The sequence below is a fragment of the Protopterus annectens genome, chromosome 1.part0 (assembly GCF_019279795.1).
Source record: "Protopterus annectens isolate FY-2018-M chromosome 1.part0, PAN1.0, whole genome shotgun sequence".
Lineage (NCBI taxonomy): Eukaryota > Metazoa > Chordata > Ceratodontiformes > Protopteridae > Protopterus > Protopterus annectens.
The window spans coordinates 780,883,384-780,902,405 of NC_056725.1; the positions used below are offsets into that span (position 1 = coordinate 780,883,384).

Here is a 19,022-nt window from a genome sequence, read left to right on the forward strand (position 1 = left end):
CAGATTACCCAAAATGTTAGGGAATTCACTTCTTTGTTTAAATGCTACAATTTGGAAAAAGAAGAGTGAACTTTTTAGTTTTGTACACACAGTCCAATAGTTTTTTACCTAATGATGCCACCCAAAATAGGTTAACAATGCAATGACAGTTCTTCCTTGAATATTTTTTAATCCCAAATTTTAATAAGTATCTTCTGCAACACATTTGAGTTTTTTAATTGTGTCTAGTCTGACTACTCAGTTCAGTCCATTACTTCTCATTGCGTCTTTCCAACAGTCTAACTTATGCACACGCTTTATTACTTCACATGTATCTATTGTAGAGTATTGTGTTTTCACTTCCAAATTCCCACAACAAATAATTTTTAAATTTCTTTTTAGTGACATGCAAACTATTTTAAGACCCTTGTTTTTGTTTCTGCACTTCTTTGAAAAATGTTCTTTTCTAGTACAGATTATGCACTACTGATCAAAAGCTAAACTATGTTGTATCCCGTCTTGCTTATTCTAATGTCTGTTATAAGTTTTTGTTAAAGTTATGTAATATTTTCTCTAACTTAAATGCTTGTTCCTTTAGAGCATTGTTGTGTGCCTTTTTTATATCCATTACTTTTACAACACATCCTGACATCATTTCTCACTTTTCCTTCTCATTTAACTCACACTGTATATTACCCACTACCTATTCATTGGTTACTACTTTTAAATGTGGATCAGTAATTATACTTGCTCTGTACACATCCTTAGCATTTGATAAGATTACGTTTGATTTTCTTAAAAGACTGCCTCGTGTTTCATCATTTCTTATATCACAACTTATTCTGTCTCTTACTGATGATTCAAGCAGATCACCAAATTCATGGTCTTGATGGTGCTCTTCAACTTTTTAACATTAGAATCTAGTGACTCTGTAAGAACTTGTAAGCTCTTGAAATGAAATTTCTAATGTAATGATAAACTCTTGCTGAGCTGCCAGTATTTACTGATTTCCTTCTTTAGGTATTGCTTGTTTGCTAGTTTACCTTTCTCTTCATAAAATTACAAGATTTATAAACCTTGTTTGGCTTCTTCCTGACAACATCCAAGAATGCAGCAGACTAAATCTCTTCAGCCTTTTCGGCTAATCAACTTGCAGAGATGAATCAATCAAATTTCTGGATCCAAAGCTTCTAATTTCTCACAAAATTAGTTTTGAGTGAAAGAAATGTTAGTGGATGCAGATGAGCCACAGATTCATGGAGATTTATACTTCTGTACTTCCAAAGTCCAAAAGTCTTTCAAGCAAATAGATTTCTTCAGGTATGGATATATTTGTCTAAATTTTCAGAATATATTTCACCTCTCTGAATCATCATATCAGAAAGCATAATAAATGACATACAGGGACAAAGTATGTGGGCCAGCATCAATGAGTTTTGCATTAAAACGCATTATTTCTGGAACTCCTGTGTATCATATGACATGAAGATCACTGTTGCCAGCTCAGCCCTTATATTCAGGCACATAGGAGGTAGATGCATAAATGCATCTTGTGCTTATGTATAGTATGCTGACAGTCTGAATTACTGTAGCCCTTAGGATACACAGTCCCATACCTAATATCCTGAACTGAGCACGAGCACCTGATGTGCATCAATGTTCAGGGTGCTTCTGTGCACAGGAATGATAGGTTGCAGTGTGTAGCATGACACGTTTACACAGTGCTGCTGAGTAAGGCATCAGACATTGTCCAGAATGTAACCAAGCCGGAAAACGAAAACAAATAGATGAAACAATCCACAGCCAATCAGCCAGAAGTAAATCCAAGGACACACTGGAGAAATATCCCAAACAACACAGGTGTATTGCCCACACAACAGGATTACACAGGTTTTGTCCACACAACAGGATTGAGCGCTTTCGTAAAATAACTTCCTGGCTGTGGATTGTTTCATTGTCCAGAATGTGCTAACAGTAGCTACAGTAGACTGTTTTGGTCAGGTATGCCATACAGTAGCTAGTTGCAGCACTGCACTCAGTGGTGCTGCACACCAGTAACATAAATGGTTATGATGCAGGAGTGACTCACACTCCAGGGTCGGGGTCATTGCCATATGATGGCAAATGAGGGATTTGCTGCTGTATGAAGTTCCACCAGTAGAAGCTCATCAGTATCTCAAAGCAGGGGTGCAGCATGGTAGTAAGTGGTAGCAGGCTTGTCTATATCATAGCGGACTCTACTTTTGATAAGGAATTTCCTTTCATGCATTGAGTTTTTTTCTGGTACAGATATATTGCACAGCACTATATGATGAATAACATCCTGGCAGGGGAGGGGAACCTCTGGGCTCATCTACGTTATACCATTATGCAGTCCACCATTGATGACCTGTAGGTCATGCCACCAAGACCAGTGGGGTTGTAATGATAATGTCATGGTAAATGGACATGATCAGGGTGGACTGTTTAGCACAGGTGTGGATTGTTGTACGCAGTGGAAAAAAATCATGCAAGACTGTCTCACAGCACAAGGAGTCATGCTTGATCTTCCTTCTTTATGTTAGTGGTTTTCAAACATAAAGGGCATTGTAAAGTATTCTATTATGTGCAAAACCCTTCCTGTGCAGTAGTTTAGGACATTTATGAATCTTCCCTCATCATGAAGAGGAACTGGTATTTAGTATTCAACAATGAATTAAAAAAGAAATAGGGATGAATTTACCATAGTTTTTAGAAAAGGAAGAAATATTAAAGACATTTTGGAGACATATAATAATCCAGGCAGGAATGTAAAACAAATGTCAAAATGTGACCATTAAAAATACTGTGGGAGTACATTGCAAATATTGTGGGTTTACAGCCACAGTGACTTAAGTGATTGTGGCTGGTTTTGAGAAATTTATAGGATGTCAGGGACATTTCAGTCATGTAGTTTATGTCCACATGTGATAAATTTTATTTAGGGAAAACAAAGAGACAATTAAACAATGGAGTTTATAAGAATGTTATAAAAGTAAATATTCTCTCTCTAAGCACAAAACTGTCAGTGAAAAGCAACAAAAGTAAGAACACTGACAGTACCACAGCTGGGAAATTTAGTACAAAAATAAAGAAAGAATCAAAACAAAGTTACAAAGAATAAATCCTTACAAAACAGTGGTAAGCGTTTTCAGGGATCTACCCCTTCATCAGACAACAGTTAAAAATCCCATAATTCATTAAATACTGGAGGTTAGTCACATGATGTTTCAAAATTTCAGTTGTACCCAATAAGGACATAACAATTAGTGCATCAGTACATATTAGCACAATTATGCAATTAAAGAGACCATACACTAAAGAAATTATAGCTAAGATAAATAAGAAATGTATATAACCTTGTATGGTGTGTAACTATATATAAAAAACCTGATAATCCTAGCGACAACACTATAAATCCATATATATATATATATATATATATATATATATATATATATATATATACATAAATATACAATACCAGTGCATCCAGCTTATATAGATACATACATTAAAAATGTTTATGTGAAATATAAAATGCTAATATATATATATATATATATATATATATATATATATATATAAATACATATAGAAAATGTATTGTAACATATTAAAAATCTAAAAATTCAAGAGAATCAATGTTTCAAAGGTCGAGCTTTTAAAAAAGTTTTAAGTGACACCATTTGATTCAACCCTGGGGGCCTGTCTGCATTAAATCTAATAATCCATCTCTGCTCAGCAGCTTCTGTGTCATTAGATAAATTACCCCACCTTAATTTCTCAGACAATATTTATAAAACCAGAAATTTAAAAATATGTTCAGGTCCTGTATTCATGTTGTGCATAGCAATCGCACTATTCTCCTTACAGTTCCTAATATCCCTATAATGTTCCAGGATCCTGTCCTTCAGGCGTCTATTGGTCTTACCTATGTAGAAGCTGTAGCATACTACACAGTAGGAGAAGTAGACCATGTTAGATGTGAAACAATCAGCGTAGAGATTACTGCTATGACTGAATTTCTTTGAGGGATGTGTAAAGGTCCTGCCATTGTGTATGTGTTTACATGCGCCACAATTTCTACACATGTATGTGCCCAATCTATCTGATCTACTGACAGTATTGGTTGTGGCATTACTATAACATAGTTAATTTCTCAATGTTCTATTGTTCCTAAAAGTGAAACTTGGCTTGGTACCAATTATACCCTGTAGGTAAGAATAAGAATTTATAAGAATGTTTACTATATAAACCATGGAAATGAAAAGAATGCAATTGTTTGTATTGATTTTTTTTGTATTGGGAAAAAGTGGACAAAAATCCCAAGAACCTGTAAAGGTAGAATGGACTATAGGGAATTAACCTGGCAGTTAAAATGTAATGCTACAAAAAAGATGCTTAAACAATCATACATCCATATCCAGTTTACTAAAATTATGGCAGCAAAATTGCAAAGTAAAATATATACTAGATTTTTTGGAAAAATATTTAATGATAATTTTGTTTTTCAATAATTGCATATTCATTTTGTATGATATTTAACATGGTATGCTTTTGGAATCATATAAATGGTTAATGTACATCTTTTATTTAATGTTTGGTATGGAGCAATTTGATTGCATATTAGATGTCATATGATTATGACATTTGGTTTGAAATTCTGTGCTTTAAGTTTGCACTATATTCTGATGAGGTCTCAAGAAGTCTGTGAGATGAAAGTATTTAATTTAATAAACATTGTAAAGTTGATGTGATTTGTGATCTAGTGAGTTTTTATTTTATTATGCATAACATTTTACAAGTCTATAGTATAAATATATTTTCTAACTTTTCTAAGTGAAAGATGTTATATACAGATATGTAGATTTAAGCTTAATAAACTAACTAGAGTCATTTGTGTGGAATGTGGTACATAGTCATTCCTGGGATATCATTTGGAATATAGACCTTATGGAATTTAGATGGCATCAACTGTGTTTGTGTGTTATTTTTAAGCCTCTTGACATGACATTGCCTGATGGAATTTTTGCCTGCCATCCCATCTCTTCTCTGAATAAATTAATGTGGAATTAAGATATTTGCAGTAGATATCTTACAGAAGTCAGTTGATGAACAAAGTTAATGAGAGGAAAACTACCAATTGTCCATTAAAATTAAATTCATGAAATATAAAGGATGTATGTAACATTTAACTAAGCATTCAGGATCTAAGGCAACTAGCATAAGATACAAGTGTGGGAAGGTGTTTACTTTGTCTGATTGACTAATTGTAGCCTCTTTGCACTTTACAGATGGCGCTGATATTTAATGAAGAAGGTCTGCGGGACATAACACCACCTTGTGTGTTGCAGAGTTTTATCAACCATAGTGCTGTTCTATATAAAATCTTTGTTGTGGGGGAATCCCACTTTGTGGTGAAGAGACCATCTTTGAAGAACTTCCCTGCAGGAAAATCAGGTGTGTATACTTTTTAAAAATTGTAACATTTGCCTAGGTTGAATACAGAAAAACATCTAAATACCACCTTGTGTTATATTCAGACAAACATCTAAATACCACCTTGTGTTATATTCAAACAATCAGAGCAATTCTAGGATTAAAATTCTAAGAAGATATTACATTTCATTTATAAAAAAAATCATCTTATAAATGAAGGAATCTGAACCAAACTTTAGTGTCACATTACCCTCCACTGCACCAGATAGATGTATCTCATAGGACAGGAGTCTTAGAGCAGGAGAGCAGTAACCCCATAGGCAGGTAACAGTAGAGTTAAACACTCATAAATAAAGAAGGTGGACTAAATAGTTTGGGTGAGTAGACTGCTGTGATTTAGGGAAGCAGCTGACATGAAGAGGAAACATGAAGCAGGGCAATATATCTGAGAATCTATGAAGAAGGGTAAACAGCAGTCCCGTGCCATGTTGCACAAAACTCTTAAAAATGAGAATGAGAAATACAACTGTTCGTGTGAGCTGTTATCTATATTGACAGGCTGACACTGTATGCCCCAAAAGATGACATTATAGGAAACAGTAACAAACTGAAAATGGATGCGCAGCAAACTGTACACCTTATTGGTTTATTAAATAGTGTAGAAAGAAGAGTAGAGGAGAGCCAGAGGAGGAGTACAGTAAGCAGAGGAAGACACAGCACAAATGCTGTAAGGTAAAGCATGTTGGGGTAAGGCAGGATATGTCTTTTGTGGGGAGAGGACTCCATTTTATACACAAAGACAGAGATAAGACAAACTGTGAGGAGGTGAAAGGAACAATGAGGGAGAAATGGTGGGAGAAGACAGGTAGTGGGGGGCAGTGGGGTACGCAGACATACATAGAAGCCCACAAACAAACAGGGTGAATGTAGATATACAAGGGTGAAACATGGGATATGTATATGCATATAGAGGTAAACAAAGGGTGGACAAATGGCAGGGGACTAGGAACAGACAGCCTTTCAGCTGTCAGTAGGCTCAGAGGAATTTTACTGGAGCCCTAGTTATGGGTGGTCAGTGGTAAGGGCCACAGTTTCCCACCAGTAGCCTGATAAAACTGGTTAGTGGTCTAGCTAGTCTGTAACCCAATGCAGGAAGGGTTGTTGTGTGGCATCCCAACAGATGATCACCAAGTCATCTGCTGTGGTCTGTTACAGGTAAGACTGAGGACTACTGCAGGCTGCCTACATGAGACAGGCCAGAATCCTCCCTGATGAGCCAATCCTAGCCTGATTAACAGCTTCATCTGCAACCTCAGCTGAAGTGGTAGCAGGCCATAGCTGATACTCTTGCAGCTCATGTGGACCATGGTGACCTGCAAAAAGGAGACTAAATTGAGAACCATTACATCAATGATGAAGACCCACAGGTGATATAATAGAATTAGAAAAGGAGCTGGAGGCAGCTGATGGTCAGCTGTAGAGGGGTAAAAGAAAAAATAAAATGTAGTCTGCTCTGCCCCCACAATCATTAGTCAGCACTTACCTTTAATTACTAGTGCACCAGTATAGATCATATTGTTTTATGTGTCTGTTTCAGGATTTCAGTTACAATTCATTATGACTTACTAACAGTTCTTTTCTTTAGTGTGAATTCTATTTATTTTTTTGAAACTCATAAAACAATATATGATAACATGAACAATGCATCAAATTCTTGAGCAATAACAAATAATTAACAAACAATTCCTCCAAACAAAACAGACCCCCAGTAACTATATACATTATATACAAGATCAGTATTAATCAGTTACTAAGTACAATTTAAATGCCATCAGAAAGCATACTGTATAACTTCCAATAAGTCCATATAATATAATATAGTTATATATTATGCACAAACCGAGTCAAGGATTAACTGCCATTCATCAGGAGTAGAACCATCAGACAATGAACCTTTAAATGAATGCACAATGTGACTTATTTGGAAATGGAAAAAAAACTCTCTCATCTCCTCCCTTGTTAAAGTATGTCAAGCTTTCCAGTTCCTGGCACATAACAGTTTAACTACAGAAGACAACACCCAACTTGCTTTCATTCTCCTCAAGTTATCTTTCTTTGTTTTTGGCACTATCCCAAATAGCCAGAATTTCCAATCAAGATCATAGGTTAGTACTAAGCTAACTGCCCTTGCGAGCCATTTTAAGTCTAGTCAATTATCCCTTGTGAGACTCAAACCCTGCACCCTGTGTTTGTAAGGCAAACACTTTAACCATTAGGTCACCCTCCCTCCCTATAGCTTTTAATTCAAGAATAGGTATATTTTTATATTTTTCCTTGTTCTCTAATTACATCCCATATGTCCATATCTTTCTACACCTGCAAAACATACATAAATTGTCAGCACAATCATAGTCCTACCTACTGCATCTTCCACTTTGCTGTCCTATCAATCTTGCACTTTTAGCTGGTGTAAGATAGCACATATGAATCATGCACATTTGTTGGTTCTTATACCTAGGCCATCTATTTAACCATTGCAGACCCTCCACCATCTTCTTCCATGCCTCTTTATTCAAACATATCCCTTCTTACACTCTCCACCTCCCCTCCAAAAGGTGTAACTTCATCTGTGACTTTGTTTGCCAAAGATCCTTATTTATAAGCCCTGACCTACCTTTCTTGTCTCCCTTCTAATTCCGCCGTGGGATTATTTTGGAAGATGATTTTGTTTTGCATATCTATCTAGTCCAAATGTATCCTAACTGTACTTATTCTAACCAGTGCTGTTCTATTAGTCCTCACCTAGATTATAACATCACAGATGGGTGTAGATCACACTGTCTAGTTGTGAACAGATTATATATCTGATAGGTGAGCCCATTTCCAAACACCTTTACCAGAACATTGCTTCTTCACCTGAGCTGTTGCATCTCTCAGTACCACTGGGTGGTCCCATATGCTATCTTCTGATTTCCTGCCCCACATCAAATTCTCTGCACCATAGACTCCTCACATAAAGCAACAAATCCTTCTTTAGGAATATCATAGCCAAACTGTTTCAACATTTCAGTTCCACTTATAATTCCCTTCTACTTCCTTTGACCCCGTTGTATAAATTGTGCTAACTTAAATGCAAGTACATTGTGCTCAAGTGAACCAGTCCCTAATAGTCAAAGCACTTAAGGTATACATGCAGTCACACTCCCAGACCATCTCTTTCCTGTGCCTACTATATATGTATCTAATCATCCCTACAACTTTCTAACTAATGGGTGTTCATCTGGAGCTGGGATATTTCTAAAAGTGCAGCTAATCTGAGGGAATATTATGGTATAAACAGTTTGTATCCTTGCTAATAAGGCAGTAAGTTTTGCAAAACTGAACCCATATTTTTCACTTTGACATTTAATTTATCCAGGTTACTCCTAACTGTCTCTTCCCAGGTTTTTACAGTTGACAATCCAAGCTACTTGGACCACAGGAAAGTCCAAAAGTAAGGTCCCTCAGTTATGCTCCCCTATTCCTAAAATTGCAGATTTGGCCAAATAATATTGCAGTCCCTTAATCTCACCAAACCTCTAAAAAGTATCCACCCCCCCCCATACCCTAAGAATATCTAAACTCGTTAGAACACAATCATCTGCAAACATCAAAAAGGAACTCATGGTTCCCTCCCTCATCCATTCCACCCTTAATAAGTTCCACACATGTAAGGCTAGCTCTTCCATTACTAAAACAAATAATCTGGGAGAAAGGGGACATCCTTGTCAAATCCTACATTCTACCCTGTCTTTGTCTGATAGTTCTCCATTAATTAATACTTGAAAAACTGGATTATCATGTAATACCTTCACCTAACCTAGGAATCTCTCCACACCCTGCCTCCCCCAACATGTAAAATAAAATCTCCCAACTAACTACGTAGAAGGCTTTTGTGATATCAAAAAATGCCATCCCTGAAGTTAATCTGTTTTACTCATATGCAAAAAGGCACTTGCCTTCCACCATTTATCCACTATTGTTCTCCCTTTTACAGAACCATTTTGCCCCTCTGCTACCAGTCACAGCAATTTAATTTCTAACATTTTGGCTAATATTTTGGAAAAAAAAAATGGGATCTAGGGTTATAAGGGAAATAGGTGTACAATCTCCCAATTACAAAATTCTCTCATTACATTTCGGTATTGCCATAATCATAGACTTGTTATGGCCCTGACCCAAACTGTATAGAAAAGCTGTGGAATTATACAAACCAGCCAGAGTCTTTGACAAGCACTCAGAGTGAGATCATGGTCAACTGGGGCCCTATGCAGGGTACTAGATCAAGCCCATCCCCCCAGCAGCCACCCCCAGCCATTCCAGCATCTGATTACTTGGCTATTTCTCTGAATTACCATAAACACTGTTCAAACCTGCCAGTGTACATACTACTTTCTTCTTTACTTCTACAATGATTAGAGATATTTAAAACTTTTATTTTAAATGTTATAGCACAAACACTGATAGCCATTTGCTAAACAAAACAACACAGTCTCACAGTGAAAACAGACTTAGCATGAACAGTAAGCTTCTCTGCCCTTGAAACTCACATTCATAGAAATGGCATTGAAACCCACATTCAAAGAAAATGCATCTGGCCAGTGGCGGTTTTCAAACCATAGATCCCTTGCACACATTTTTTTGGACAATGCATACATGCATGTGTTCTTTGGTGTGCTATCCTGATTGTATTAAATTATATTCATTATATAATACAGCGACACTTGTTAGAGTATGTTTTAAATTTGTAGGTTTGAAAATTTTTCCAGTAAGCAATGAAACAAAACGTGTGAACCAATAAGGACAAAACTGCCCATTACAGAACATTTCAACCACAAAAGGCCACTCAAACGTCTGTCATTACAATGCACCGATATCAGTCAATATACACAGTCAATGCAGAAGTAAATTCATCTAAATAATTCTACATTAAAGAGATCTATAACTAATGAAAAGGTTGCTGCTAGTAAACAATTTTACATTTCAGCTTTTATAGCACAAATTCAGTGCCTGCTGCCCATGAAGAATAAACTGCCTGTGTTGCATTTAAAAAAATTGGTAAGTTGGTAATATTGCAATAGGGAATGGCTGTCAAACCAGCAACAGGTTCATAGTTACTAGGCATCTCATTACTGCCTTAAAGCTGTAGTTTTATTGGCCATTTTGGGTCAGTTCCAAACTCCTTGATCTCCCTCTCTTAAAACCCGATTGCCTTGTGGTTTTGGCATCTTTTTGGACTTGTTGGCTGTTGGTGAAGCACCCACCAAGAGGAGAAAATGCTGAGAGAAGAAAGGAGCCACTTTTGAGATTTTAAGTATTTTGCTTCAGATTATTTGTTAAGTTTTTCTGCATTGCCGCCTACCTTTGAGCATTTTCTGGCTTGTTAAACTTGATTTCTATGTTGGTAACTGTATTTAGAACACAACCTAGAGCTGATTACTGAATTTCCTGCCTGCACTTATTTTTAAAATCGTTTTTTTTCTTAAAACTTGCATTTTATCTGTCTCTGGTCTAGCACTCAAGTGTGAGGTCATTTACTGCACTGTTCTAACTTGTTGATACTTGTAAACCTCTGCTTTCTTTAAAAAAACAAAAAAAACAAAAAAATCTTGCTTTTTTCCCACTTTTCTGAGATTTAAAAAAGTTCAGTTACAGATTTGCTGTTCTGAACTGTTTGTAAGTTTCTTGGAGGCCATTGTTTGCTTGGGCTAAAGGGAAGTCTCTGTGTTCATCAGTGGCAGTGATAAACATTGAGCAGCCTGCCTGCCCCTGTGGGAGTGGTTACTGCCTTGAAACTGTAGTTTTATTGGCCATTTTGGGTCAATTCCAAACTCCTTGATCTCCCTCTCTTAAAACCCGATTGCCTTGTGGTTTTGGCATCTTTTTGGACTTGTTGGCTGTTGGTGAAGCACCCACCAAGAGGAGAAAATGCTGAGAGAAGAAAGGAGCCACTTTTGAGATTTTAAGTATTTTGCTTCACATTATTTGTTAAGTTTTTCTGCATTGCCGCCTACTTTTGAGCATTTTCTGGCTTGTTAAACTTGATTTCTGTGTTGGTAACTGTATTTAGAACACAACCTAGAGCTGATTACTGAATTTCCTGCCTGCACTTATTTTTAAAATCATTTTTTTCTTAAAACTTGCATTTTATCTGTCTCTGGCCTAGCACTCAAGTGTGGGGTCATTTACTGCACTGTTCTAACTTGTTGATACTTGTGAACCTCTGCTTTCCTTAAAAAAAAAAACAAAAATACAAAAAAATATTTTTTCCCACTTTTCTGAGATTTAAAAAAGTTCAGTTACAGATTTGCTGTTCTGAACTGTTTGTAAGTTTCTTGGAGGCCATTGTTTGCTTGGGCTAAAGGGAAGTCTCTGTGTTCATCAGTGGCAGTGATAAACATTGAGCAGCCTGCCTGCCCCTGTGGGAGTGGTTACTGCCTTGAAACTGTAGTTTTATTGGCCATTTTGGGTCAATTCCAAACTCCTTAATCTCCCTCTCTTAAAACCCTCTTTTGCGCGTTTTTGCGCATAGCGCAACATCGGGCAGCGCCGCCTAATTGGGTTTAAACTATTTCCTGGCTCCACAAAGTCTGCTCTTCACTTTTTCCCTTAGAACTGCTCTATCTCTCAAATTAAACACCATATTCTCATTCTAAGGCCCCTCACTGGTCCAAATAAGTAATCTTACAAGTTAGCACTAATAAACCATAAGCGTTACTTACTCTTATACTCTCTACGATTACCTTGTCCCCTATTGGTCCATTTTAATTCAGTTCCCTATATTACTCTAGCATGTCCAAAGGTCAGTCAATGGTTTCCTCTCCAGTCCAGCTGGTGAATCTGGGAATTTTGAGGCAATGTTACAACTGTGTCATGTACACGGACAACCCTCTTCTCCTCCAAACAGGTTCAAATATATGTGAGAGATGCAACCATATAGCCAAACTGGAGGCTGAGCTCTGTCATCTCAAAACTGGTGTAACCAGTCAGGAGGAGAAGGTAACTTCACACAACACAATTCCAGTATCACATAGTCCCACCACAACAGCGAGCCAAACACATAAAAACACAAAAACATACTCGGAGGCTCTAAATAAAAATCTACCTAAGTAACAGAGACCTCCAAAGCAGACATCCAAGCAAACGCTACCCTAAAACAAAACACGTACAACACATAGCACACAAAGTCAGCGTGTCAAGCAGTCACAGCCCTTAAGGTTGAATAACACACCTGATACCCTTGTAATAGGTGACTCTATTGTCAGACACACTGAAGTCCTGCTCACCAGGCTGAATAAAGAGAAGGTCACAGTGAGCTGCCTGTCGGGCACTAGGATCCACCACATAACGCAAGCACTCAGGTCACTCCAAAGCAAATACAAATATGACTCAGTCATTGTACATGCTGGCGTGAATGACCTGAGACGTACCTCCCTAGACTACATGAAAAGAGACATAGAGGAGCTCTCTGATCATGTAGCCCAGGCCGGTATGACCCTGACCTTGAGCAGCATCTTACCCTCACCTAGAATGATGCCACAGTATAAAGACAAAATGATTGATTTTAACAATTGGCTAAAATTTTGGTGTCATTCAAAGGGGATCCAGTGTCTGTCAGCCTAGGATGACATGCTCGACAAGCCACGTTGCTTCGCTAGGGATGGCTTGCACCTGTCACCCCTGGGCTTTCGGATATTGGCAAAGGCTCTTGCCACCCATAGTGCCTTTTTAGGCAAGGCTCAAAAGTCAAACCCACCTCCATAGACAGCACAAGGAACAAGAAACTAAGGGTAATGCTGCTAAATGCCAGAAGTCTTAACCTCAAGATGCATGCACTCGAAACTCTCCTCAGTATGGAGAACATCGATATCTGTGCAGTGACAGAAACCTGGTTCAAGGCTCCAGAGAGCACCCCAGCACTACCAGGTTATACTTCATATCATGCTTTTCGGCCCCAAAACCCGGACCGAACCACAAAGGGGGGGGGAGTTTCCATATTTATCAAGGATATCCACACCTCCAGGTTAGTGGCAGTGCACGAAGTATCGGAGACCATCCATGTGCAACTGACAGTGGGCAAGACTGCTTTTCAGTTTATAGCATCCTACAGACCACCCTCTCAAAGTCAGGAATCCCACTTGGCTTTCCTGAAAACATTGGAGAACACTAAGATCTCTCCAAACACCATTATATTGGGTGACTTCAACTACCCAAACATAGACTGGGAGCATTACTCAAGCCCCAGCACCTTAGCCCAAAGGTTCCTGGAATTTATAAACTCAGATGCTATGGAACAACTAGTCACCACTCCCACAAGAGGGGAAAACATACTAGACCTGAGCATTACCAACATGGGGACTCTATGCTCCATACCAGAAGTATATCCCTCATTGGTAAGATCAGACCATAAATTAATTTCACTGGATATCCACATCCCGACCCCACCCCCAGCCCAGAAAACCACAGTGAAAAACTTCTCAAAAGTGAACTTCACACTTCTCAAAACTGAAGTGGAATCCTTCAAGGCCCCAGGGCCAGTGGAAACTACAGCCCAAACTGCAGAATCCTATATAAACTCATTCTACGGACATCTCCAGGAATGCATGGATCATGCTATCCCAAACAAAATCAAGACCCAATCATCCAAAGGCAGGCGTCCAGTCTAGTGGACCCCAGCCATAAATAAACTGTACAACAGAAGGAGGAAGCTACTACATGATAGAGCAAAATCCCTAAAAGGGAAGGCATCTCTGATCAGTACTAGCAAAAAATTACGATCCCTCATAAAATCCTCCAAGGCCAGCTTCGAGAGAAAAATTGCACAGGACACTAAAGACAATCATAAGGCTTTTTTCAGTTATGTTAGGAACCTGGGATGCAACTCCCAGACTTGTTCTGAGTTGATTCTAAACGGCAAAAAATACACTGATCCCACAGACATCACCAATATCCTGGCAGACAGGTTCAGTGCAAACTTCTCCACCCCCCCAAAAGAGCAAGTATCTATCCCGGCAGAGTGCAGCCTCCCAAACATCTCTGATGCTCAGGTGAAGGCCGCCCTCTCCAAAGCAAAAAACACTGCTTCCATGGGACCAGATGGCGGGTTGCGTCCTACATGAACTCAAAGAAGAACTAATCCCTCAAGTAAAACTGCTGTACAATCTCAGCCTCACTACAGGATATGTGCCCAAAGAATGGCATACAGCAACAGTGGCCCCACTCCACAAAGGTGGCGCCTCTGCGGACCCTGGAAACTATCGCCCCATAAGCCTGACTAGCCTAGTATGCAAGGCTGTGGAGAGGATCATCATGAAACTCATAAACAAAGACATTGGGGACCTACAGACACTAGATCCTACCCAATTTGGCTTCATCAAGGGCAGATCCTGCCTTTTGAACCTGGTCGACTTCTTCAAAACAGTCACCAAGGCCATAGATGAAGGGAAGGTAGTCCACACAGCCTATCTGGACCTCGCAGAGGCATTTGACACAATACCCCACTCGGGCATCATAGATAAGCTATCCAGCCTAAATATAAATCTCTATGTCACAAGATGGGTCGCAAACTGGCTCAAAGACAGAACCCACAGAGTCAGAGTTGCTGGAGCCATGTCAGACTCAAAACCGGTCACAAGTGGTGTCCCACAAGGTTCTGTCCTAGGACCTCTCTTGTTCGGTATTTACTTTTCTGAGGTACAGGCCAATGTGGGAGGACTATGGCTCACCAAGTTCGCAGATGACTGCAAACTGGGTGCCATAATCGACTCTCCAGCTGACACAAACATTCTTCAAAAAGGTCTCGCAGAGATGGATAACTGGTGCCAGAGCCATGGTCTAAAGCTAAATGCCAAAAAGTGTATAGTCATACCCTTTGGCAAAAACAATGTGCCCACAAATTACCTCATAGGTAGTAACCCATTAAGTACAGAGAAAGTAATTAGGGATCTGGGGACCCAAGTTGACAGCAATCTCTCTTTTGACAACCACATTGCCAAAGTGGTTAGAAAGACCTTCTACATAGCCCACCTCATCATGAAAGGATTCACATCTAGATCAAGAGAGGTAATCGTGCCCCTTTATTCATCCCTCATCAGGCCCATCATAGAATACAATGCCCCCTTTGGGATGTACCTTACCCGACACCTGCAGCAATTAGAAAGACCCCAAAAGTACCTCACCAGGAGGATCAAAGGACTCAAACAGATGCCATATGCTGCTTGGTTAAAAAAACTCCAGCTCTACTCAGTTGCATACCGCCTACTTCGAAGCGATTTATGCCTGACATATAAAGCTATGTCCAACCCAGAATTAATGGACATGCTCCACCTCAGTAAATCTAAATCCCTTAGAGCCATGCGCTCGAGGGACTTGAACCTCAGCACAGAAATAAATAGAACATGCTGGAGGGACAGATTCATAACCCAGAGTCTCCCTTCGCTCTGGAATAGAATTCCAATTCATGTTAGGCAGAACACCTCACTGACTCTCTTCAAGAAGAATCTTGATGAGTGGATGGGGGATCGTAGGTTTGTCCCGGGGATTACTTCCGTGTCACTATTAGACAGAGGCACAGTAAACTAAACTTTAAAAAGGGCACAGTATACTCAAATCAAGGGGTGGTATAAGCCAAACACAATCGGGCTAGGCTTATAAATGCCCCAGGGCAGATAGCCTAGTATGAACCTATGAACGGGACACTCATGTGTGCAGCACTCCCATCCCCCCTTAAAGGAGGCACTACAGTATCAGAATTCCATATACATGTGATGTGGGAGTAGAACTCACAGATTTCTGTACCAAAGGCAGCATGCTAGCTGTTGTGCTAATACTCACTGCTTTTAAAATTTATAGCACAAGCACCATTTATGGCCATTTTCTAAACAAAACAGTTACACATTGTAAACAGTCCTTCAAAATGCACAGAAGCTCAACAGTCTTGAAATGTACTTGCTGGTGACAGTTTGGCAGATAGTGTAAATGATTCAGGCTCTAGGGTCCCGTATTGAAGGTACAGAGTTTGAGCCTGAATAGTTACAACCTGCCATCCTTAACTGGGGCATTACACACACAGACACACACACACACACACACACACACACACACACACACACACACACACACACACACACACACACAGGAATCCATATCCATAGTCACAGGTTCAGGTCCTCAGGCCAGATTCAAATCATGGGGGTTTTCATATCCAACTCACAGATCCCCTGCATTTGCCCATCTGTAATTCAAATCCATGTTTGTTTCATGTGCTCTGTTTCATTTTAAGTGTGCATGCATTGTATTAAAGATGCATGCACAGACACTACTAAGGACACATTCTGTGTGCGTCCTTTAAAGAAGAAATATAATATGCAGAGTGTGTTCTTAAAGAAGAAATATAGTTTTTTTGTAGCCAGTCCCCCAGCCAATGAGCCCCCTCCTCAGCTAGTGAGCCCTAGGTGACTACTTAGGTCACCCAGTGCTGGATGTGGCTCTGCTCCCCCCTCCCCTACCATTTATAAAATTCAGCAGGGAATTCATCAATTCCCAGTGCTTTGTGTGGATTAAGAGCTCATACAGCTCTCATAACCTCTGCATAGGTAATTGAGCTATTGAATCTTTTTGTCTGTCCCCTAGACAATGGTCTAACTTCTGATACTTGAAAGTTCCATCTCAATGAGCCACTACCCCTTTGTGCCGTATGTAAATCTCAGTAGAAGTTTTTAGAGGCAACTCTAATTTTATTATCACTAGAGATAATGTCTCCTCCTGAGGTTGCACCTTGCACTACAAATACTACAAATACCCTTAGGAACCATTGTCTAATACACCAAGCTATGTACCTGAGATGAATACTCCCTGTTTAGCCACCAAAAATGCCCTCTTGCTAACAACTCTGTCTGCTTCCATCTTTGATGATTCCAACAATCTAAGTTCAATAAACCATTTTGTCTCCTCGTCCTTAAAATCATAGATAGTCCCACGACTAACTTCCTTTGAATTTCTAGAAATGTTCTATATCTCAGATTTATATTACCCTCCTCTTCTTCACTGTAATCCTTCTTTATCAATAATGGCAACACTTTACATCCCCCCACAAGATCCAGTCAATGATTCTCTTCTCTCCATTGTTCTGCTTCTATCAGCTGACCTAATTTTATCTTAACTCAACATTTCTGCCATTTAGAATGTGACCATTTCAAACCTCATCTTCACCTCTCCCCCATAATTTAGGTGCTTGTTCCTCCAATGCTATATTTAGTTTAATTCGGAAACAGTCCAAAAGCACTATTTCATGTATAGTATGAGCAAAAACAGAGTTACTGTAATGTGATAAAATCAGGTTAAGGTCAATCCTGCTTCTTTCTGAGGCCAAATCCTAGAAATGAAAGGTGTAACAGAATCCATGTTATAGTGCCTCCAAATATCAACCCAACAATACTAAAACATCCATGTCCTAAAATAGAGTGGGTCCATCTATAATACTCAGGCTTCCCATAAAATCTATCTTTCTTTGTCTAAAGAACCAAAGTAAAGTCTCCTGTCATTATACTAAACTGATTTGGCACATAACTGCTCTGCAAAGATTCCAAGAATTTGTGAACAAATCTCTTCCTTATTTTCATGGGGGCATAAATGTCTCCAGTCATCCATCTTGCTTTGTTGATTATCCCAGTGTGTATCAGCCATCTACCACAACCACTGCTCTTTGGCTCCTTAGATGAACCCAAGTGACCTGTGAAACATTGAAAGAAGGCCTTTCATCCCCCCACCTGACTAATAGTCAGCTATTATAATTCTATAGCCTTTTGCTTTAAAATTATGCGTCTCATTTACCTTTAGTTTAGTCTCCTGTAAACAAACTATTTGAGACCTTGCCTTCTTTAATCTCTCATGTATTCTGGAACATCCAGTGGGGTGGCTACTGCCCTCTGCATTCCATGAGAGAAATGTCAAAATCTCCTTAAACTTTGATAAAACATCACAACATTCTGTTTGATCTCTAAATGTATCTTAATTCTTCTGAGTGTCCCTCCTCCCTGAAACACAACTCCAGAGGTATATTCCAAGCTAGCTCCTAGTGCCTTGGGTGCAACACATCTATACTCAAGCTATAATGCCTGTGGTGGCTATTGAAGTTCCCCCTCTGAAAAAAATCCAACTCCCAATTGCCAAACGTATTAAAAAAGATTATCTCAAGTTAATACATCTCCAAATAATCAAAATACCCATTCACTTTCATGGAGGCTGCCCCTTTAATGACCACTGGTGTAAACTCAATTGCTAATAAATTTGTCATCACCAGTATAATCACTTTATTAATATAACTGTGCAGAAAGTCAAGCTTACTTTCAGATATTTCTGTGTCGCATCATGAGATATACCATATCATCATGTAAGTAAAGAAGTATCTGGAGTAATGGACAGAAATAGTGACAATTCAGTTGTGTCAATATACTACACCATATTATAATCTAGAAACTAAAACCTATATAATAAAATTTCTAACATCTATTAGCATGTGACATATATGCAAATTAAAACAGAAA

The 19,022-nt window shown here is 38.9% G+C and overlaps 1 protein-coding gene across 1 annotated transcript in view; it reads left to right on the forward strand.

The window, feature by feature from the left end:
- The window catches only part of LOC122794524 (inositol-tetrakisphosphate 1-kinase-like), a 721,296-nt gene that overhangs the window by 478,849 nt on the left and 223,425 nt on the right, over window positions 1-19,022 (forward strand). Inside the window, exon 7 of the mRNA XM_044062994.1 lies at window positions 5,295-5,460. Coding sequence (XP_043918929.1) covers window positions 5,295-5,460 — 166 coding nt within the window. The remainder of the gene's footprint in view (window positions 1-5,294; window positions 5,461-19,022) is intronic.